The sequence below is a fragment of the Scatophagus argus genome, chromosome 7 (assembly GCF_020382885.2).
Source record: "Scatophagus argus isolate fScaArg1 chromosome 7, fScaArg1.pri, whole genome shotgun sequence".
NCBI classification, from domain to species: domain Eukaryota; kingdom Metazoa; phylum Chordata; class Actinopteri; family Scatophagidae; genus Scatophagus; species Scatophagus argus.
Genome location: NC_058499.1, coordinates 17450309 through 17470219, shown reverse-complemented (window position 1 = coordinate 17470219; position 19911 = coordinate 17450309). Strand labels below are relative to the sequence as shown.

The following is a 19911-nucleotide window of genomic DNA, read 5'->3' as shown; positions in this document are numbered from 1 at the left end:
GTAATACATCACATTTTTCTATAATGATATTTTTCTTCTTTGCATCCACCTCTATGTCAATCGCAGAGCCTGAGGCTGTCAGGAATCTCACTGCCTCTGACATCACAACGTCCTCTGTGTTTCTGAGCTGGACTGAACCAGAGGGACAGAGCTCCCTCTATAGAGTACAGTGGACTGATGGAAATGTCAGTGGGACAGAAAATGTGACTGAGACACATTTAAATATTACTAACCTGACTGCTGGTGTCCAGTATGAAATAAATGTTACTGCAGTGGCAGCTGACGGGATTACTGAAGGACAAGGCACCACTGTGTCCAAATACACAAGTAAGTATTAAAACATAGTTATCACTGCCAGGTAGTGAGAGTCTGCTGAAGACACCTGCTAGAGACAACTGTCTGCAGTGATCATGAGCAGGAAACTCAGAGGTTACTGTAAGAAAAGATGTAGAATAACGAGTCCTCTCAAAGCAGAAGTTGTTGAGTGTTGGTTTGGGCATCAGCTACAGTGATTCTGTTGTTGTACTGGCCTATGGACCATACAGTAGCTGGAGATAACACAGCAGAAAGTGACATAGCTGACATCTGTCATTGTACTCGTAAGTTGATGTTTCACATTTTTGCTCATGACTGTGCTTTGTAGTCTTTTTTGTGCATCTGATGTTGTCAGTATCTGTAAACTGAGAGAGAAAACTGCATCCCAAGAGTAAACAGTTTTTTTGTTTTTTTAAATAGGGATAGAAAACTAAAAAAACAGTATTTAATATCATTTACTGAGGTTTACTGATTTGTATTAAGCATCTGAAGCAAAAGGCGCAATTGCACCAAGTGCTACAGATTTCACTCAAACAGAATGTATCACTGTTGTCTTTTGTTAGTGCAAAATTTTTTTCTCCCACATCTTCGGTTCATCTTGCACTTGCAGAGCCTGAGGCTGTCAGGAATCTCAGTGTCATTGAAATCACAACATCCTCTGTGTTTCTGAACTGGACTGAACCAGAGGGACAGAGCTCCTTCTATAGAGTACAGTGGACTGATGGAAATTTCAGTGGGACAGCAAATATGACTGAGACACATTTAAATATTATTAACCTGACTGCTGGTGTCCAGTATGAAATAAATGTTACTGCAGTGGCAGCTGACAGGATTACTGAAGGACAAGGCACCACTGTGTCCAAATACACAAGTAAGTATTGAAACATAGTTATTACTGCCAGGTAGTGAGAGTCTGCTGAAGACACCTGCTAGAGACAACTGTCTGCAGTGATCATGAGCAGGAAACTCAGAGGTTACTGTCAGAAAAGATGTAGAATAACGAGTCCTCTCAAAGCAGAAGTTGTTGAGTGGTGGTTTGGGCATCAGCTACAGTGATTCTGTTCTGGTCTGGACTGTCATGATGACCAGGGAGCTCATAGGTGAAGTAAAGGTTTAAGTCTTTTGGCTGTCATCTTTGGCCCATAAACTCTGTTTGGACAAAAACGAAGTCCTGGAAACAGCAGCTTGGGTGAATTTTCTCCACAAGGTGGCTTACTTCACCTTTAATTGTATGGCATTGATCATTGATGATTCAGGGAAGTCTTTATGGCAAACTTCTCATATCAGAAGTCAGATGAGGTATTTTGGTCCCTTATAAATGACCATTGGTGTCTGCCTTAAGAAATGTGACAACATGCCTAAGTGAAAGTGGACCCCAATGGGACAAAGACACTGGGTGAATTTCCAGCTGCATGGAAAGCTTTTGATAAAGTTGCTGTGGCAGAATGAGTCTGGTTGTACTGCTGCTACTGCGACTTTGACTCAAAATGAATGAGGAGATTTTCAAATTGTTCGGTATGAAATGATTTTGAAAACTTCATCCTTATGACATGTTTTCCCTCACAGAGCCTGAAGTAGTCAGGAATCTCACTGCCTCTGACATCACAACATCCTCTGTGTTTCTGAGCTGGACTGAACCAGAGGGACAGAGCTCCCTCTATAGAGTACAGTGGACTGATGGAAATGTCAGTCAGGCAGTAAATGTGACTGAGACACATTTAAATATTATTAACCTGACTGCTGGTGTCCAGTATGAAATAAATGTTACTGCAGTGGCAGCTGACGGGATTACTGAAGGACAGAGTACAGCTGTTACTCAATACACAAGTAAGTAAGCCCTTAAATGTGGTTCATACTGTGAAGAATTGTGCTGAGGACTCCTGGACGAGAGGGCCCTGCGGCAATTTCAGCTTTTACCTCAGACCTGTAATCTTCATGCTGGATATGGCTTGTAGCTGTGGACGTTGTTGGGGCATTGCTGATGGCACATCTCCTTACTGTTGTGCCAATTTCAGGACCCTTCGCTTTGGTTTGACTGGCATATTTGGATATGCCACTTTTGGCCACGCTAGCAACATGTCTTGAGGAATGGCAATGTGGATGTGTTGGTTTGTCCACCACTTTGGTTCAGACTGAAGATTTCCACCACTATTCAGTGACTTAGGGTGAAATTTTATGCACATGTTCATGCTGCCTTCAGGATGAATCGTGTCAACTTTGGCCATGCACTGAGTTTCCCTCTAGTACCACCATTAGGTCAAAATGTCACTTTTGTTCACTCATTTGGTTTTTAAATAATTGCCTGCAAAACCAATGACATTCCCATGAGCCTCGACTGTACTTTGCGTGTTGCGCTAACCAGTAAATGTTAGCATGTGAACATGCTAAACAAAAATGTTTAATCTGGTTAGCCACTTGACACCAGCTTGCTGGCATTGTTTTTGTGAGAATATCTGTATGGTGATGTTAGCATTTAGCTCAAAGCACAGCCCCACAGAGCTGCAAGAATGACTGTAGACTCTGAGTCTTGTTAAAACAAATCAACCATCATGTTTATTCTACTTGAAAAAGACCTACATTGATCTGGTTCTTTTGGGAGGCCAAAGACAGTTTGCTCTAAAGAAGAATTTAGCCATTTGCCCAAGCTGAGATTCAGAGGAGACAACATGGATTCAGTTCTGAGGAAGGATGTTATTCCCGTGATGGGAAATTTTAATTTTGTCAAAACGTTTTTGTAGCTATTCAGGATCAAATTACATCAGTGTTCCTTTGAGTATTGTGTGTGTTGCTGCCAGCACAAGACATGTTATAGTAAGCTAATAGATTTTTTAAAGACATGTCGCATGGTGTGGCTTGAACACTCCTTTGCCATATCATCCCTCTCACTCGCAGAGCCTGAGGCTGTCAGGAATCTCAGTGTCACTGAAATCACAACGTCCTCTGTGTTTCTGAACTGGACTGAACCAGAGGGACAGAGCTCCTTCTATAGAGTACAGTGGACTGATGGAAATGTCAGTCAGACAGCAAATGTGACTGAGACACATTTAAATATTATTAACCTGACTGCTGGTGTCCAGTATGAAATAAATGTTACTGCAGTGGCAGCTGACGGGATTACTGAAGGACAAGGCACCACTGTGTCCAAATACACAAGTAAGTATTGAAACATAGTTATTACTGTCAGGTAGTGAGAGTCTGCTGAAGACACCTGCTAGAGACAACTGTCTGCAGTGATCATGAGCAGGAAACTCAGAGGTTACTGTAAGAAAAGATGTAGAATAACGAGTCCTCTCAAAGCAGAAGTTGTTGAGTGTTGGTTTGAGCATCAGCTACAGTGATTCTGTTCTGGTCTGGACTGTCATGATGACCAGGGAGCTCATAGAGGAAGTAAAGGTTTAAGTCTTTTGATCATTGATGATTCAGGGAAGTCTTTATGGCAAACTTCTCATATCAGAAGTCAGATGAGGTATTTTGGTCCCTTATAAATGACCATTGGTGTCTGCCTTAAGAAATGTGACAACATGCCTAAGTGAAAGTGGACCCCAATGGGACAAAGACACTGGGTGAATTTCCAGCTGCATGGAAAGCTTTTGATAAAGTTGCTGTGGCAGAATGAGTCTGGTTGTACTGCTGCTACTGCGACTTTGACTCAAAATGAATGAGGAGATTTTCAAATTGTTCGGTATGAAATGATTTTGAAAACTTCATCCTTATGACATGTTTTCCCTCACAGAGCCTGAAGTAGTCAGGAATCTCACTGCCTCTGACATCACAACATCCTCTGTGTTTCTGACCTGGACTGAACCAGAGGGACAGAGCTCCTTCTATAGAGTACAGTGGACTGATGGAAATTTCAGTGGGACAGCAAAAGTGAATGAGACACATTTAAATATTACTAACCTGACTGCTGGTGTCCAGTATGAAATAAATGTTACTGCAGTGGCAGCTGACGGGATTACTGAAGGACAGAGTACAGCTGTTACTCAATACACAAGTAAGTAAGCCCTTAAATGTGGTTCATACTGTGAAGAAGTGTGCTGAGGACTCCTGGAGGAGAGGACCCTGCAACAATTTCAGCTTTTACCTCAGACCTGTAATCTTCATGCTGGATATGGCTTGTAGCTGTGGACGTTGTTGGGGCATTGCTGATGGCACATCTCCTTACTGTTGTGCCAATTTCAGGACCCTTCGCTTTGGTTTGACTGGCATATTTGGATATGCCACTTTTGGCCACGCTAGCAACATGTCTTGAGGAATGGCAATGTGGATGTGTTGGTTTGTCCACCACTTTGGTTCAGACTGAAGATTTCCACCACTATTCAGTGACTTAGGGTGAAATTTTATGCACACGTTCATGCTGCCTTCAGGATGAATCGTGTCAACTTTGGCCATGCACTGAGTTTCCCTCTAGTACCACCATTAGGTCAAAATGTCACTTTTGTTCACTCATTTGGTTTTTAAATAATTGTCTGCAAAACCAATGACATTCCCATGAGCCTCGACTGTACTTTGCGTATTGTGCTAACCAGTAAATGTTAGCATGTGAACATGCTAAACAAAAATGTTTAATCTGGTTAGCCACTTGACACCAGCTTGCTGGCATTGTTTTTGTGAGAATATCTGTATGGTGATGTTAGCATTTAGCTCAAAGCACAGCCCCACAGAGCTACAAGAATGACTGTAGACTCTGAGTCTTGTTAAAACAAATGAACCATCATGTTTATTCTACTTGAGAAAGACCTACATTGATCTGGTTCTTTTGGGAGGTCAAAGACAGTTTGCTCTAAAGAAAAATTTAGCCATTTGCCCAAGCTGAGATTCAGAGGAGACAACATGGATTCAGTTCTGGGCAAGGATGTTATTCCCGTGATGGGAAATTTTAATTTTGTCAAAACGTTTTTGTAGCTATTCAGGATCAAATTACATCAGTGTTCCTTTGAGTATAGTGTGTGTTGCTGCCAGCACAAGACATGTTATAGTAAGCTAATAGATTTTTTAAAGACATGTCGCATGGTGTGGCTTGAATACTCCTTTGCCATATCATCCCTCTCACTCGCAGAGCCTGAGGCTGTCAGGAATCTCAGTGTCACTGAAATCACAACGTCCTCTGTGTTTCTGAACTGGACTGAACCAGAGGGACAGAGCTCCCTCTATAGAGTACAGTGGACTGATGGAAATGTCAGTCAGACAGCAAATGTGACTGAGACACATTTAAATATTATTAACCTGACTGCTGGTGTCCAGTATGAAATAAATGTTACTGCAGTGGCAGCTGACGGGATTACTGAAGGACAAGGCACCACTGTGTCCAAATACACAAGTAAGTATTGAAACATAGTTATTACTGCCAGGTAGTGAGAGTCTGCTGAAGACACCTGCTAGAGACAACTGTCTGCAGTGATCATGAGCAGGAAACTCAGAGGTTACTGTCAGAAAAGATGTAGAATAACGAGTCCTCTCAAAGCAGAAGTTGTTGAGTGGTGGTTTGGGCATCAGCTACAGTGATTCTGTTCTGGTCTGGACTGTCATGATGACCAGGGAGCTCATAGAGGAAGTAAAGGTTTAAGTCTTTTGATCATTGATGATTCAGGGAAGTCTTTATGGCAAACTTCTCTTATCAGAAGTCAGATGAGGTATTTTGGTCCCTTATGAATGACCAGTGGTGTCTGCCTTAAGAAATGTGACAACATGCCTAAGTGAAAGTGGACCCCAATGGGACAAAGACACTGGGTGAATTTCCAGCTGCATGGAAAGCTTTTGATAAAGTTGCTGTGGCAGAATGAGTCTGGTTGTACTGCTGCTGCTGCGACTTTGACTCAAAATGAATGAGGAGATTTTCAAATTGTTCAGTATGAAATGATTTTGAAAACTTCATCCTTATGACATGTTTTCCCTCACAGAGCCTGAAGTAGTCAGGAATCTCACTGCCTCTGACATCACAACATCCTCTGTGTTTCTGAACTGGACTGAACCAGAGGGACAGAGCTCCTTCTATAGAGTACAGTGGACTGATGGAAATTTCAGTGGGACAGCAAAAGTGAATGAGACACATTTAAATATTACTAACCTGACTGCTGGTGTCCAGTATGAAATAAATGTTACTGCAGTGGCAGCTGACGGGATTACTGAAGGACAGAGTACAGCTGTTACTCAATACACAAGTAAGTAAGCCCTTAAATGTGGTTCATACTGTGAAGAATTGTGCTGAGGACTCCTGGAGGAGAGGACCCTGCAACAATTTCAGCTTTTACCTCAGACCTGTAATCTTCATGCTGGATATGGCTTGTAGCTGTGGACGTTGTTGGGGCATTGCTGATGGCACATCTCCTTACTGTTGTGCCAATTTCAGGACCCTTCGCTTTGGTTTGACTGGCATATTTGGATATGCCACTTTTGGCCACGCTAGCAACATGTCTTGAGGAATGGCAATGTGGATGTGTTGGTTTGTCCACCACTTTGGTTCAGACTGAAGATTTCCACCACTATTCAGTGACTTAGGGTGAAATTTTATGCACACGTTCATGCTGCCTTCAGGATGAATCGTGTCAACTTTGGCCATGCACTGAGTTTCCCTCTAGTACCACCATTAGGTCAAAATGTCACTTTTGTTCACTCATTTGGTTTTTAAATAATTGTCTGCAAAACCAATGACATTCCCATGAGCCTCGACTGTACTTTGCGTATTGTGCTAACCAGTAAATGTTAGCATGTGAACATGCTAAACAAAAATGTTTAATCTGGTTAGCCACTTGACACCAGCTTGCTGGCATTGTTTTTGTGAGAATATCTGTATGGTGATGTTAGCATTTAGCTGAAAGCACAGCCCCACAGAGCTACAAGAATGACTGTAGACTCTGAGTCTTGTTAAAACAAATCAACCATCATGTTTATTCTACTTGAGAAAGACCTACATTGATCTGGTTCTTTTGGGAGGTCAAAGACAGTTTGCTCTAAAGAAAAATTTAGCCATTTGCCCAAGCTGAGATTCAGAGGAGACAACATGGATTCAGTTCTGGGCAAGGATGTTATTCCCGTGATGGGAAATTTTAATTTTGTCAAAACGTTTTTGTAGCTATTCAGGATCAAATTACATCAGTGTTCCTTTGAGTATAGTGTGTGTTGCTGCCAGCACAAGACATGTTATAGTAAGCTAATAGATTTTTTAAAGACATGTCGCATGGTGTGGCTTGAATACTCCTTTGCCATATCATCCCTCTCACTCGCAGAGCCTGAGGCTGTCAGGAATCTCAGTGTCACTGAAATCACAACATCCTCTGTGTTTCTGAACTGGACTGAACCAGAGGGACAGAGCTCCTTCTATAGAGTACAGTGGACTGATGGAAATGTCAGTCAGACAGCAAATGTGACTGAGACACATTTAAATATTATTAACCTGACTGCTGGTGTCCAGTATGAAATAAATGTTACTGCAGTGGCAGCTGACGGGATTACTGAAGGACAAGGCACCACTGTGTCCAAATACACAAGTAAGTATTGAAACATAGTTATTACTGCCAGGTAGTGAGAGTCTGCTGAAGACACCTGCTAGAGACAACTGTCTGCAGTGATCATGAGCAGGAAACTCAGAGGTTACTGTCAGAAAAGATGTAGAATAACGAGTCCTCTCAAAGCAGAAGTTGTTGAGTGTTGGTTTGAGCATCAGCTACAGTGATTCTGTTCTGGTCTGGACTGTCATGATGACCAGGGAGCTCATAGAGGAAGTAAAGGTTTAAGTCTTTTGATCATTGATGATTCAGGGAAGTCTTTATGGCAAACTTCTCTTATCAGAAGTCAGATGAGGTATTTTGGTCCCTTATGAATGACCAGTGGTGTCTGCCTTAAGAAATGTGACAACATGCCTAAGTGAAAGTGGACCCCAATGGGACAAAGACACTGGGTGAATTTCCAGCTGCATGGAAAGCTTTTGATAAAGTTGCTGTGGCAGAATGAGTCTGGTTGTACTGCTGCTGCTGCGACTTTGACTCAAAATGAATGAGGAGATTTTCAAATTGTTCAGTATGAAATGATTTTGAAAACTTCATCCTTATGACATGTTTTCCCTCACAGAGCCTGAAGTAGTCAGGAATCTCACTGCCTCTGACATCACAACATCCTCTGTGTTTCTGAACTGGACTGAACCAGAGGGACAGAGCTCCTTCTATAGAGTACAGTGGACTGATGGAAATTTCAGTGGGACAGCAAAAGTGAATGAGACACATTTAAATATTACTAACCTGACTGCTGGTGTCCAGTATGAAATAAATGTTACTGCAGTGGCAGCTGACGGGATTACTGAAGGACAGAGTACAGCTGTTACTCAATACACAAGTAAGTAAGCCCTTAAATGTGGTTCATACTGTGAAGAAGTGTGCTGAGGACTCCTGGAGGAGAGGACCCTGCAACAATTTCAGCTTTTACCTCAGACCTGTAATCTTCATGCTGGATATGGCTTGTAGCTGTGGACGTTGTTGGGGCATTGCTGATGGCACATCTCCTTACTGTTGTGCCAATTTCAGGACCCTTCGCTTTGGTTTGACTGGCATATTTGGATATGCCACTTTTGGCCACGCTAGCAACATGTCTTGAGGAATGGCAATGTGGATGTGTTGGTTTGTCCACCACTTTGGTTCAGACTGAAGATTTCCACCACTATTCAGTGACTTAGGGTGAAATTTTATGCACACGTTCATGCTGCCTTCAGGATGAATCGTGTCAACTTTGGCCATGCACTGAGTTTCCCTCTAGTACCACCATTAGGTCAAAATGTCACTTTTGTTCACTCATTTGGTTTTTAAATAATTGTCTGCAAAACCAATGACATTCCCATGAGCCTCGACTGTACTTTGCGTATTGTGCTAACCAGTAAATGTTAGCATGTGAACATGCTAAACAAAAATGTTTAATCTGGTTAGCCACTTGACACCAGCTTGCTGGCATTGTTTTTGTGAGAATATCTGTATGGTGATGTTAGCATTTAGCTCAAAGCACAGCCCCACAGAGCTACAAGAATGACTGTAGACTCTGAGTCTTGTTAAAACAAATGAACCATCATGTTTATTCTACTTGAGAAAGACCTACATTGATCTGGTTCTTTTGGGAGGTCAAAGACAGTTTGCTCTAAAGAAAAATTTAGCCATTTGCCCAAGCTGAGATTCAGAGGAGACAACATGGATTCAGTTCTGGGCAAGGATGTTATTCCCGTGATGGGAAATTTTAATTTTGTCAAAACGTTTTTGTAGCTATTCAGGATCAAATTACATCAGTGTTCCTTTGAGTATAGTGTGTGTTGCTGCCAGCACAAGACATGTTATAGTAAGCTAATAGATTTTTTAAAGACATGTCGCATGGTGTGGCTTGAATACTCCTTTGCCATATCATCCCTCTCACTCGCAGAGCCTGAGGCTGTCAGGAATCTCAGTGTCACTGAAATCACAACGTCCTCTGTGTTTCTGAACTGGACTGAACCAGAGGGACAGAGCTCCTTCTATAGAGTACAGTGGACTGATGGAAATGTCAGTCAGACAGCAAATGTGACTGAGACACATTTAAATATTATTAACCTGACTGCTGGTGTCCAGTATGAAATAAATGTTACTGCAGTGGCAGCTGACGGGATTACTGAAGGACAAGGCACCACTGTGTCCAAATACACAAGTAAGTATTGAAACATAGTTATTACTGTCAGGTAGTGAGAGTCTGCTGAAGACACCTGCTAGAGACAACTGTCTGCAGTGATCATGAGCAGGAAACTCAGAGGTTACTGTAAGAAAAGATGTAGAATAACGAGTCCTCTCAAAGCAGAAGTTGTTGAGTGTTGGTTTGAGCATCAGCTACAGTGATTCTGTTCTGGTCTGGACTGTCATGATGACCAGGGAGCTCATAGAGGAAGTAAAGGTTTAAGTCTTTTGATCATTGATGATTCAGGGAAGTCTTTATGGCAAACTTTTCTTATCAGAAGTCAGATGAGGTATTTTGGTCCCTTATGAATGACCAGTGGTGTCTGCCTTAAGAAATGTGACAACATGCCTAAGTGAAAGTGGACCCCAATGGGACAAAGACACTGGGTGAATTTCCAGCTGCATGGAAAGCTTTTGATAAAGTTGCTGTGGCAGAATGAGTCTGGTTGTACTGCTGCTGCTGCGACTTTGACTCAAAATGAATGAGGAGATTTTCAAATTGTTCAGTATGAAATGATTTTGAAAACTTCATCCTTATGACATGTTTTCCCTCACAGAGCCTGAAGTAGTCAGGAATCTCACTGCCTCTGACATCACAACATCCTCTGTGTTTCTGAACTGGACTGAACCAGAGGGACAGAGCTCCTTCTATAGAGTACAGTGGACTGATGGAAATTTCAGTGGGACAGCAAAAGTGAATGAGACACATTTAAATATTACTAACCTGACTGCTGGTGTCCAGTATGAAATAAATGTTACTGCAGTGGCAGCTGACGGGATTACTGAAGGACAGAGTACAGCTGTTACTCAATACACAAGTAAGTAAGCCCTTAAATGTGGTTCATACTGTGAAGAATTGTGCTGAGGACTCCTGGAGGAGAGGACCCTGCAACAATTTCAGCTTTTACCTCAGACCTGTAATCTTCATGCTGGATATGGCTTGTAGCTGTGGACGTTGTTGGGGCATTGCTGATGGCACATCTCCTTACTGTTGTGCCAATTTCAGGACCCTTCGCTTTGGTTTGACTGGCATATTTGGATATGCCACTTTTGGCCACGCTAGCAACATGTCTTGAGGAATGGCAATGTGGATGTGTTGGTTTGTCCACCACTTTGGTTCAGACTGAAGATTTCCACCACTATTCAGTGACTTAGGGTGAAATTTTATGCACACGTTCATGCTGCCTTCAGGATGAATCGTGTCAACTTTGGCCATGCACTGAGTTTCCCTCTAGTACCACCATTAGGTCAAAATGTCACTTTTGTTCACTCATTTGGTTTTTAAATAATTGTCTGCAAAACCAATGACATTCCCATGAGCCTCGACTGTACTTTGCGTATTGTGCTAACCAGTAAATGTTAGCATGTGAACATGCTAAACAAAAATGTTTAATCTGGTTAGCCACTTGACACCAGCTTGCTGGCATTGTTTTTGTGAGAATATCTGTATGGTGATGTTAGCATTTAGCTCAAAGCACAGCCCCACAGAGCTACAAGAATGACTGTAGACTCTGAGTCTTGTTAAAACAAATCAACCATCATGTTTATTCTACTTGAGAAAGACCTACATTGATCTGGTTCTTTTGGGAGGCCAAAGACAGTTTGCTCTAAAGAAAAATTTAGCCATTTGCCCAAGCTGAGATTCAGAGGAGACAACATGGATTCAGTTCTGGGCAAGGATGTTATTCCCGTGATGGGAAATTTAAATTTTGTCAAAACGTTTTTGTAGCTATTCAGGATCAAATTACATCAGTGTTCCTTTGAGTATAGTGTGTGTTGCTGCCAGCACAAGACATGTTATAGTAAGCTAATAGATTTTTTAAAGACATGTCGCATGGTGTGGCTTGAATACTCCTTTGCCATATCATCCCTCTCACTCGCAGAGCCTGAGGCTGTCAGGAATCTCAGTGTCACTGAAATCACAACATCCTCTGTGTTTCTGAACTGGACTGAACCAGAGGGACAGAGCTCCTTCTATAGAGTACAGTGGACTGATGGAAATGTCAGTCAGACAGCAAATGTGACTGAGACACATTTAAATATTATTAACCTGACTGCTGGTGTCCAGTATGAAATAAATGTTACTGCAGTGGCAGCTGACGGGATTACTGAAGGACAAGGCACCACTGTGTCCAAATACACAAGTAAGTATTGAAACATAGTTATTACTGCCAGGTAGTGAGAGTCTGCTGAAGACACCTGCTAGAGACAACTGTCTGCAGTGATCATGAGCAGGAAACTCAGAGGTTACTGTAAGAAAAGATGTAGAATAACGAGTCCTCTCAAAGCAGAAGTTGTTGAGTGTTGGTTTGGGCATCAGCTACAGTGATGCTGTTCTGGTCTGGACTGTCATGATGACCAGGGAGCTCATAGGTGAAGTAAAGGTTTAATTGTATGGCATTGATGATTCAGGGAAGTCTTTATGGCAAACTTCTCATATCAGAAGTCAGATGAGGTATTTTGGTCCCTTATAAATGACCATTGGTGTCTGCCTTAAGAAATGTGACAACATGCCTAAGTGAAAGTGGACCCCAATGGGACAAAGACACTGGGTGAATTTCCAGCTGCATGGAAAGCTTTTGATAAAGTTGCTGTGGCAGAATGAGTCTGGTTGTACTGCTGCTACTGCGACTTTGACTCAAAATGAATGAGGAGATTTTCAAATTGTTCAGTATGAAATGATTTTGAAAACTTCATCATTATGACATGTTTTCCCTCACAGAGCCTGAAGTAGTCAGGAATCTCACTGCCTCTGACATCACAACATCCTCTGTGTTTCTGAACTGGACTGAACCAGAGGGACAGAGCTCCTTCTATAGAGTACAGTGGACTGATGGAAATGTCAGTCAGACAGCAAAAGTGACTGAGACACATTTAAATATTACTAACCTAACTGCTGCTGTCCAGTATGAAATAAATGTTGCTGCAGTGGCAGCTGACAGGATTACTGAAGGACAAGGCACCACTGTGTCCAAATACACAAGTAAGTATTGAAACATAGTTCTTACTATCAGGTAGTGAGAGTCTGCTGAAGACACCTGCTAGAGACAACTGTCTGCAGTGATCATGAGCAGGAAACTCAGAGGTTACTGTCAGAAAAGATGTAGAATAACGAGTCCTCTCAAAGCAGAAGTTGTTGAGTGTTGGTTTGGGCATCAGCTACAGTGATTCTGTTCTGGTCTGGACTGTCATGATGACCAGGGAGCTCATAGGGGAAGTAAAGGTTTAAGTCTTTTGGCTGTCATCTTTGGCCCATAAACTCTGTTTGGACAAAAACAAAATCCTGGAAACAGCAGCTTGGATGAATTTTCTCCACAAGGTGGCTTACTTCACCTTTAATTGTATGGCATTGATCATTGATGATTCAGGGAAGTCTTTATGACAAACTTCTCATATCAGAAGTCAGATGATGTATTTTGTTCCCTTGTAAATGACCATTGGTGTCTGCCTTAAGAAATGGGACAACATGCCTAAGTGAAAGTGGATCCCAATGGGACAAAGACACTGGGTGAATTTCCAGCTGCATGGAAAGCTTTTGATAAAGTTGCTGTGGCAGAATGAGTCTGGTTGTACTGCTGCTACTGCGACTTTGACTCAAAATGAATGAGGAGATTTTGAAATTGTTCAGTATGAAATGATTTTGAAAACTTCATCCTTATGACATGTTTTCCCTCACAGAGCCTGAAGTAGTCAGGAATCTCACTGCCTCTGACATCACAACATCCTCTGTGTTTCTGAACTGGACTGAACCAGAGGGACAGAGCTCCCTCTATAGAGTACAGTGGACTGATGGAAATGTCAGTCAGACAGCAAAAGTGACTGAGACACATTTAAATATTATTAACCTGACTGCTGGTGTCCAGTATGAAATAAATGTTACTGCAGTGGCAGCTGACAGGATTACTGAAGGACAAGGCACCACTGTGTCCAAATACACAAGTAAGTATTGAAACGTAGTTCTTACTATCAGGTAGTGAGAGTCTGCTGAAGACACCTGCTAGAGACAACTGTCTGCAGTGATCATGAGCAGGAAACTCAGAGCTTACTGTAAGAAAAGATGTAGAATAACGAGTCCTCTCAAAGCAGAAGTTGTTGAGTGGTGGTTTGGGCATCAGCTACAGTGATTCTGTTCTGGTCTGGACTGTCATGATGACCAGGGAGCTCATAGGGGAAGTAAAGGTTTAAGTCTTTTGGCTGTCATCTTTGGCCCATAAACTCTGTTTGGACAAAAACAAAGTCCTGGAAACAGCAGCTTGGATGAATTTTCTCCACAAGGTGGCTTACTTCACCTTTAATTGTATGGCATTGATCATTGATGATTCAGGGAAGTCTTTATGACAAACTTCTCATATCAGAAGTCAGATGAGGTATTTTGGTCCCTTATAAATGACCATTGGTGTCTGCCTTAAGAAATGGGACAACATGCCTAAGTGAAAGTGGACCCCAATGGGACAAAGACACTGGGTGAATTTCCAGCTGCATGGAAAGCTTTTGATAAAGTTGCTGTGGCAGAATGCGTCTGGTTGTACTGCTGCTACTGCGACTTTGACTCAAAATGAATGAGGAGATTTTGAAATTGTTCAGTATGAAATGATTTTGAAAACTTCATCCTTATGACATGTAGTCTTTTTTGTGCATCTGATGTTGTCAGTATCTGTAAACTGAGAGAGAAAACTGCATCCCAAGAGTAAACAGTTTTTTTGTTTTTTTAAATAGGGATTTAATACTAAAAAAACAGTATTTAATATCATTTACTGAGGTTTGCTGATTTGTATTAAGCATCTGAAGCAAAAGGCGCAATTGCACTAAGTGCTACAGATTTCACTCAAAGAGAATGTATCACGGTTGTCTTTTGTTAGCGCAACATTTTTTTCTCCCACATCTTTGGTTCATCTTGCACTTGCAGAGCCTGAGGCTGTCAGGAATCTCAGTGTCACTGAAATCACAACATCCTCTGTGTTTCTGAGCTGGACTGAACCAGAGGGACAGAGCTCCTTCTATAGAGTACAGTGGACTGATGGAAATTTCAGTGGGATAGCAAAAGTGAATGAGACACATTTAAATATTACTAACCTAACTGCTGGTGTCCAGTATGAAATAAATGTTACTGCAGTGGCAGCTGACAAGATTACTGAAGGACAAGGCACCACTGTGTCCAAATACACAAGTAAGTTATCATCAGAGTGTATGTGATGGATCTTTGTTCTGACTTGTTCTTGACCATTATAAGTGAAGTATTTTTGCTGATGCTGGTGCTTATACTTTGATGTATGCTTTAATGTTTTGCTTTTTTATAAGCGGATCATTTCATGTGTCTATTTCCTTAACTTGCTCCCCTCCTCTCCTCTCCTCTGTAGAACCTGGCAAAATTGGGCAACATACTGTGTCTGTAAACACCTCCTCCATCTCTGTGAGCTGGGTCTCGCCTCCTGGTGAGGTGTTTCAGTACAGGGTGGAGTGGCAACCTGGTGACGCAACAACGTTCATACTCGCAAATCGTACCTTTGCTACGCTATCAAACCTGATCCCTGGTACCACCTACACAATCAGAGTGATTGCTGTTGCCCGAGACGGTCAAACAGGAGAGCCTTACACATTCACTTCATTCACACGTAAGCCAAACTCTCTGTGTTTATCATCTTTGTCTTCAAAAAATGCACAATTTTCTTGAAGCCCAGTACACATGGTGCCTGAAAATGCTGTCAGTCTGCCAACATGTTGTATGTAATGTCCTGACCTTCAACCAAGGATTCTTGCATTTACAGAACCTGCTGTGGTCAAGAACCTCACCATCACTCATGTCACAACATCGTCTGTGTCTCTGAACTGGGATAAACCAAACGGCATTGCTGCCTTCTATGTAGTCAAGTGGACTGTAGGGGAACACAGCCTTAACAACACCACGAACGAAACCTCCTTTACTATCCAAGATTTAACCCCTGGAACCCAGTACAGCATTACGGTTGTTGCAGGAATTCTCTCAAGCAAAGGAGAAAGTACCTCTGTTACTACATTTACAAGTAGGTCCATACTCTGAGGAAATCCCTTCTTTTTAAAAACTGATGACAATATACAGTACTTTGCATCCAGTCCACTTCATATCTCTCTTTTATAAGCAGTATATAAACTTCTGAATGATGAATAATTCTTTCTATCACTATAATGCAGCTGTAAGTAAAAATCAAATAACATTTCAAAATATTTGTTAATGCACAACAAATAGAACTCTGAAGATATATTTTCTTTTAGTATTATATTATAATACATTATGTTAGTATTGGGTTCCCACATGAGCGGTTATCGTTGTTGACATATGCGTTAATAAATACTTAGCACCAATTATTACATGTTTATGTTACCTATAAATGCTAAAGTGGAGTACTTAAATTGCTGCTGTGACATTAACTTGTTAATACATTGAGTTTTTTGGAAATGGTGTTAATAAACGGCAGTTAAGGACAAAAGTGTCAACAAACAGTTTTGATGCTCAATCAGTTACTTGATCAACAGAAACTTAATAGGCAACTGCTGATTAGTGATATATAGATTAGTAATATATTTATGATGTGTGGCTTGCTTATATTATTGATCGTGATTTTCTTAATTGATTAAATAGGCATTTATACATTTTATACATGTAGTTTATTTCTATTATGCCATTTGAAAACATGGAACCTCATTAAGCAGATCATGTTTTTAACCCCATTTACCTCATCTTTGTACAGAGCCTGTAAAGCCTGAGGGCATCATGGTTACAGCAAGGGGAACTGATTTCCTGAACATCAGCTGGACTTTGCCTCTAGGGAGGTCTGAGCACTTGGTGCTGAAAATCTCCAATGATGACCTGAAATATTCTGATAACACTACAACACCAAGCACGGTCACCACAGCCCGCTTTGCTGGCTTAAATCCTGGAAGAATCTTTGTTATCACAGTGACTGCTGTGGCTGGAGACTTCAGTAACACTTCTAATCAGTTTGCATTTGCCACTTGTAAGTTCAAAGCCCTGTAATTTAATTGTTTTCAAGATTCTGCCTTTCAAGTTTTACAAGTTATACAAGTTTTATTTCTGATAATAGTGCAAGTAGTTGTCGTTGTAGCTTAAAATTTTTTGCTTATTGTAATATATAGTATATATTATATTTGCTTACTAAGTATTTTTGTTGTAATTGTACAAAAATATAAAGTAGTAAATGTGTGTGTTCCTGTACCTGTTATGCAAATCTTTTAGCTCCTACACCTCCCGGTTCCATCATCATCAGTCACAAGACAAACTCTTCGCTCCATCTGAGGTGGCCAACTCCTGCTTTGATGGAGGGTGCTCCGAACATCAGCTACCATATCACCTACCAGGAGAAGGATGGGGAAGTACTCAGTTCATACGCCATGGTCAATAACACAGAGCTGTCCTCGCTTCAATCCGGAACATCCTACAATATAACTTTAAAAACAATTGGACCGCAAAATTTAACGAGCACGGTTGTCCGTAGTTCTGCTTTCACCAGTGAGTACAACAGGCAGAAACAAACACATAGGAGTGTCTCTATTGCTTGGAGTGATTGATTTTATTTAGTTTCATTTACTACTGTACTGTACTGTATTTTACATAACGTACAATATGTTATAAATCTCTTCTTATTTAATTACTTCTTCATTAACATTTCCCTCGTTTGACATTTTTTCTAGGGCCAAACCCTGTGTTGAACCTTACAGCCAGCCCAAAATCCACCACCTCAGTTCTTGTTGGGTGGTCATACCCACAGGGAGCCCAGCCGTATTACAAATACTTGGTTCAAACCTACAGTGCTGTGGGAGCAGTGTCTAACACAACAGTCACCATTAACAGCACTGATGTACCGCAGCTGGAGCCAGGAACTAATTATACCATCACTGTCACAACGATCGCGGCAACAGAAAGTGAATCCACAGAGGAACAGACTTTCAGTTACACAAGTAAGGGTTTATGTTTAAACACTATCAAACTACTGAGGCATTAATGACACAACTTTTAAGTAGCCTGTGAAACTATTAAAGATACAATTAAAATGTAAAATTATTTTTTTCAGTAGTTTTTAGTCTCACATGATCATCTGCTGTATTTGCTTCAGTGCCCAAAGCAGTGACAGACCTCACAGTGCAAGAAGTGAACACAACGTCCATCCGGCTGACGTGGCTCAGACAAAGTGACCATAAAAGCTCTTACTCCTATCTGGTGATAGTGCGACTGGATATGACGGTTCAGAAATATTCAACTGAGAATGAGACTTACACCTTCTCCCTCCTGACCCCTGGAGTATTGTACACCTTTGATGTGTTTACAGTTGTAGGCGGAGTCATGTCTGCAGTAAACAGCACATCAAGTTACACAAGTACGTCTTCAAAGCTTCTCAAATGTGTCTGTTTTCTTTACATATAATACACTATTGCAGGCTACAAATGTATCAGTTTAATTAACATTGAAACCAGTACCAATATTAGTATGACAAGTTCATAAAGTTAGGTGAAAGATATGAAAACATCTAATCCACTTGACTGAGGCTGGCATAATGACTTTCAGCTGCTTGTATGTGTCAGTCTCCAGTTATATATATATATATAAACAGGGCAACTCAACTGTCATTACACCCCACTGCCTGTTGAACACCCACATAACTCTGCCTGTTGAATACCCACATAACTCCACTCCTCCTGACTGAATGCCTTCATAAAAGTAACATATACTCCATGACAACTACTGGTCCAAACTACAGCCGCCCCTCATCACACGCACCCCCTCCACCCATCACATCACACCCATTTTGCAACACCTCCACTGGCTCCCCTTCACACACCGCATCAACTATAAAATACTTCTCCTCACCTTAAGAGCAATCCACAACCTCACTCCGCCATATCTCTCTGACCTCCTCCATATTGCCACACCCTCCCACACCCTCAGATCCTCCTCCTCCCTCCATCTTGCTGCAGAGCATTCAGTCGCTCTGCTCCACTGCTCTGGAACTCACTTCCACCTGACCACCTGACTCACTCCCACATTTCAAATCCAAACTCAAAAAACCATCTGTTTAGACTATCCTGCTCCCTCTGACCACAACTGCATTGTCCATTTTAAATAGTATTTTATTAGTGGGCCAATGCACTAGCCCCATTCTAGTGCATAATGCCACTATTGCTGTTCCATTTCTTTACTTCTTATTAGTGGGCCAATGCACTAGAATGGGCCTTAATGCAAAGCTGAAGGCTGGGAGCGCACCTCCCTCCTCTCATTCACTCCCATGTTAAATTTGGTCGAGTTTTTCGATGCCGATCCCGAAAACCAAGGCGTTTCCATCCTGCTCGTACGAACATATACTTTGACCGAGAAAGGTGAAATTCGATATGACATTAGTAGACACAGCGAAAGAATTTTTTCCCTGCAAACTTTCGTTTGGTCGCAGGAAGCATTTGTCAGAGGGCCTTTTTCTAGCTACCTTTTTCTATGGGGCGATTGAGGATTCTCGCTGTTTTACCTAGGAGAGCCACCCTGGCTGACAGGGAAGGGAGGGGCTGGGGTGAGGAGGGGGCCTGTTTCCATGGTAAAGTGCACCGCACAACTGACTTGCAACTATTAATGAAACACAGTTATAGTCAGCACACAAAATGACTGCTCCCACTACTACTACATGAAGCCCAATTGACACCCAGTGTATATTAATAACACACAACAACATTCATATATGAGCACACACAGACACACACACACACGCACACAGATTTTCAAAATAAAAGCTTCAGACATGTTTTTAGATCCAACAAGGAATGTTTCCAGCCCACACACAGCACACTCACACAGACACACACTGATTTTCAAAATAAAAGCCTCAAAATCATTACAGAGCTAAATAGCGCTAGCAACCCATAACAAATTATACATCAAATC

At 41.6% G+C, this 19911-nt stretch overlaps 1 protein-coding gene across 16 annotated transcripts in view; it reads left to right on the top strand.

Moving 5' to 3' along the window:
- LOC124061476 (receptor-type tyrosine-protein phosphatase eta-like) overlaps positions 1 to 19911 on the top strand; it is a 46108-nt gene that overhangs the window by 15018 nt on the left and 11179 nt on the right. The window contains exons 5-25 of one of the 16 annotated variants that reach the window (XM_046393307.1): positions 67 to 327; positions 926 to 1186; positions 1882 to 2142; positions 3208 to 3468; positions 4049 to 4309; positions 5375 to 5635; positions 6216 to 6476; positions 7542 to 7802; positions 8383 to 8643; positions 9709 to 9969; positions 10550 to 10810; positions 11876 to 12136; positions 12715 to 12975; positions 13671 to 13931; positions 14899 to 15159; positions 15350 to 15604; positions 15758 to 16012; positions 16718 to 16984; positions 17224 to 17496; positions 17679 to 17945; positions 18101 to 18361. In XM_046393307.1, the coding sequence (XP_046249263.1) occupies positions 67 to 327; positions 926 to 1186; positions 1882 to 2142; positions 3208 to 3468; positions 4049 to 4309; positions 5375 to 5635; positions 6216 to 6476; positions 7542 to 7802; positions 8383 to 8643; positions 9709 to 9969; positions 10550 to 10810; positions 11876 to 12136; positions 12715 to 12975; positions 13671 to 13931; positions 14899 to 15159; positions 15350 to 15604; positions 15758 to 16012; positions 16718 to 16984; positions 17224 to 17496; positions 17679 to 17945; positions 18101 to 18361 (5493 nt within the window). Of the gene's footprint in view, positions 1 to 66; positions 1427 to 1881; positions 2143 to 3207; positions 3469 to 3708; positions 4310 to 5374; positions 5636 to 6215; positions 6477 to 7541; positions 7803 to 8382; positions 8644 to 9708; positions 9970 to 10549; positions 10811 to 11875; positions 12137 to 12714; positions 12976 to 13670; positions 13932 to 14898; positions 15160 to 15349; positions 15605 to 15757; positions 16013 to 16717; positions 16985 to 17223; positions 17497 to 17678; positions 17946 to 18100; positions 18362 to 19911 lie in introns of those variants that run through there. The other 15 variants (XM_046393316.1, XM_046393315.1, XM_046393320.1 and 12 more) reach the window with 15 other exon arrangements.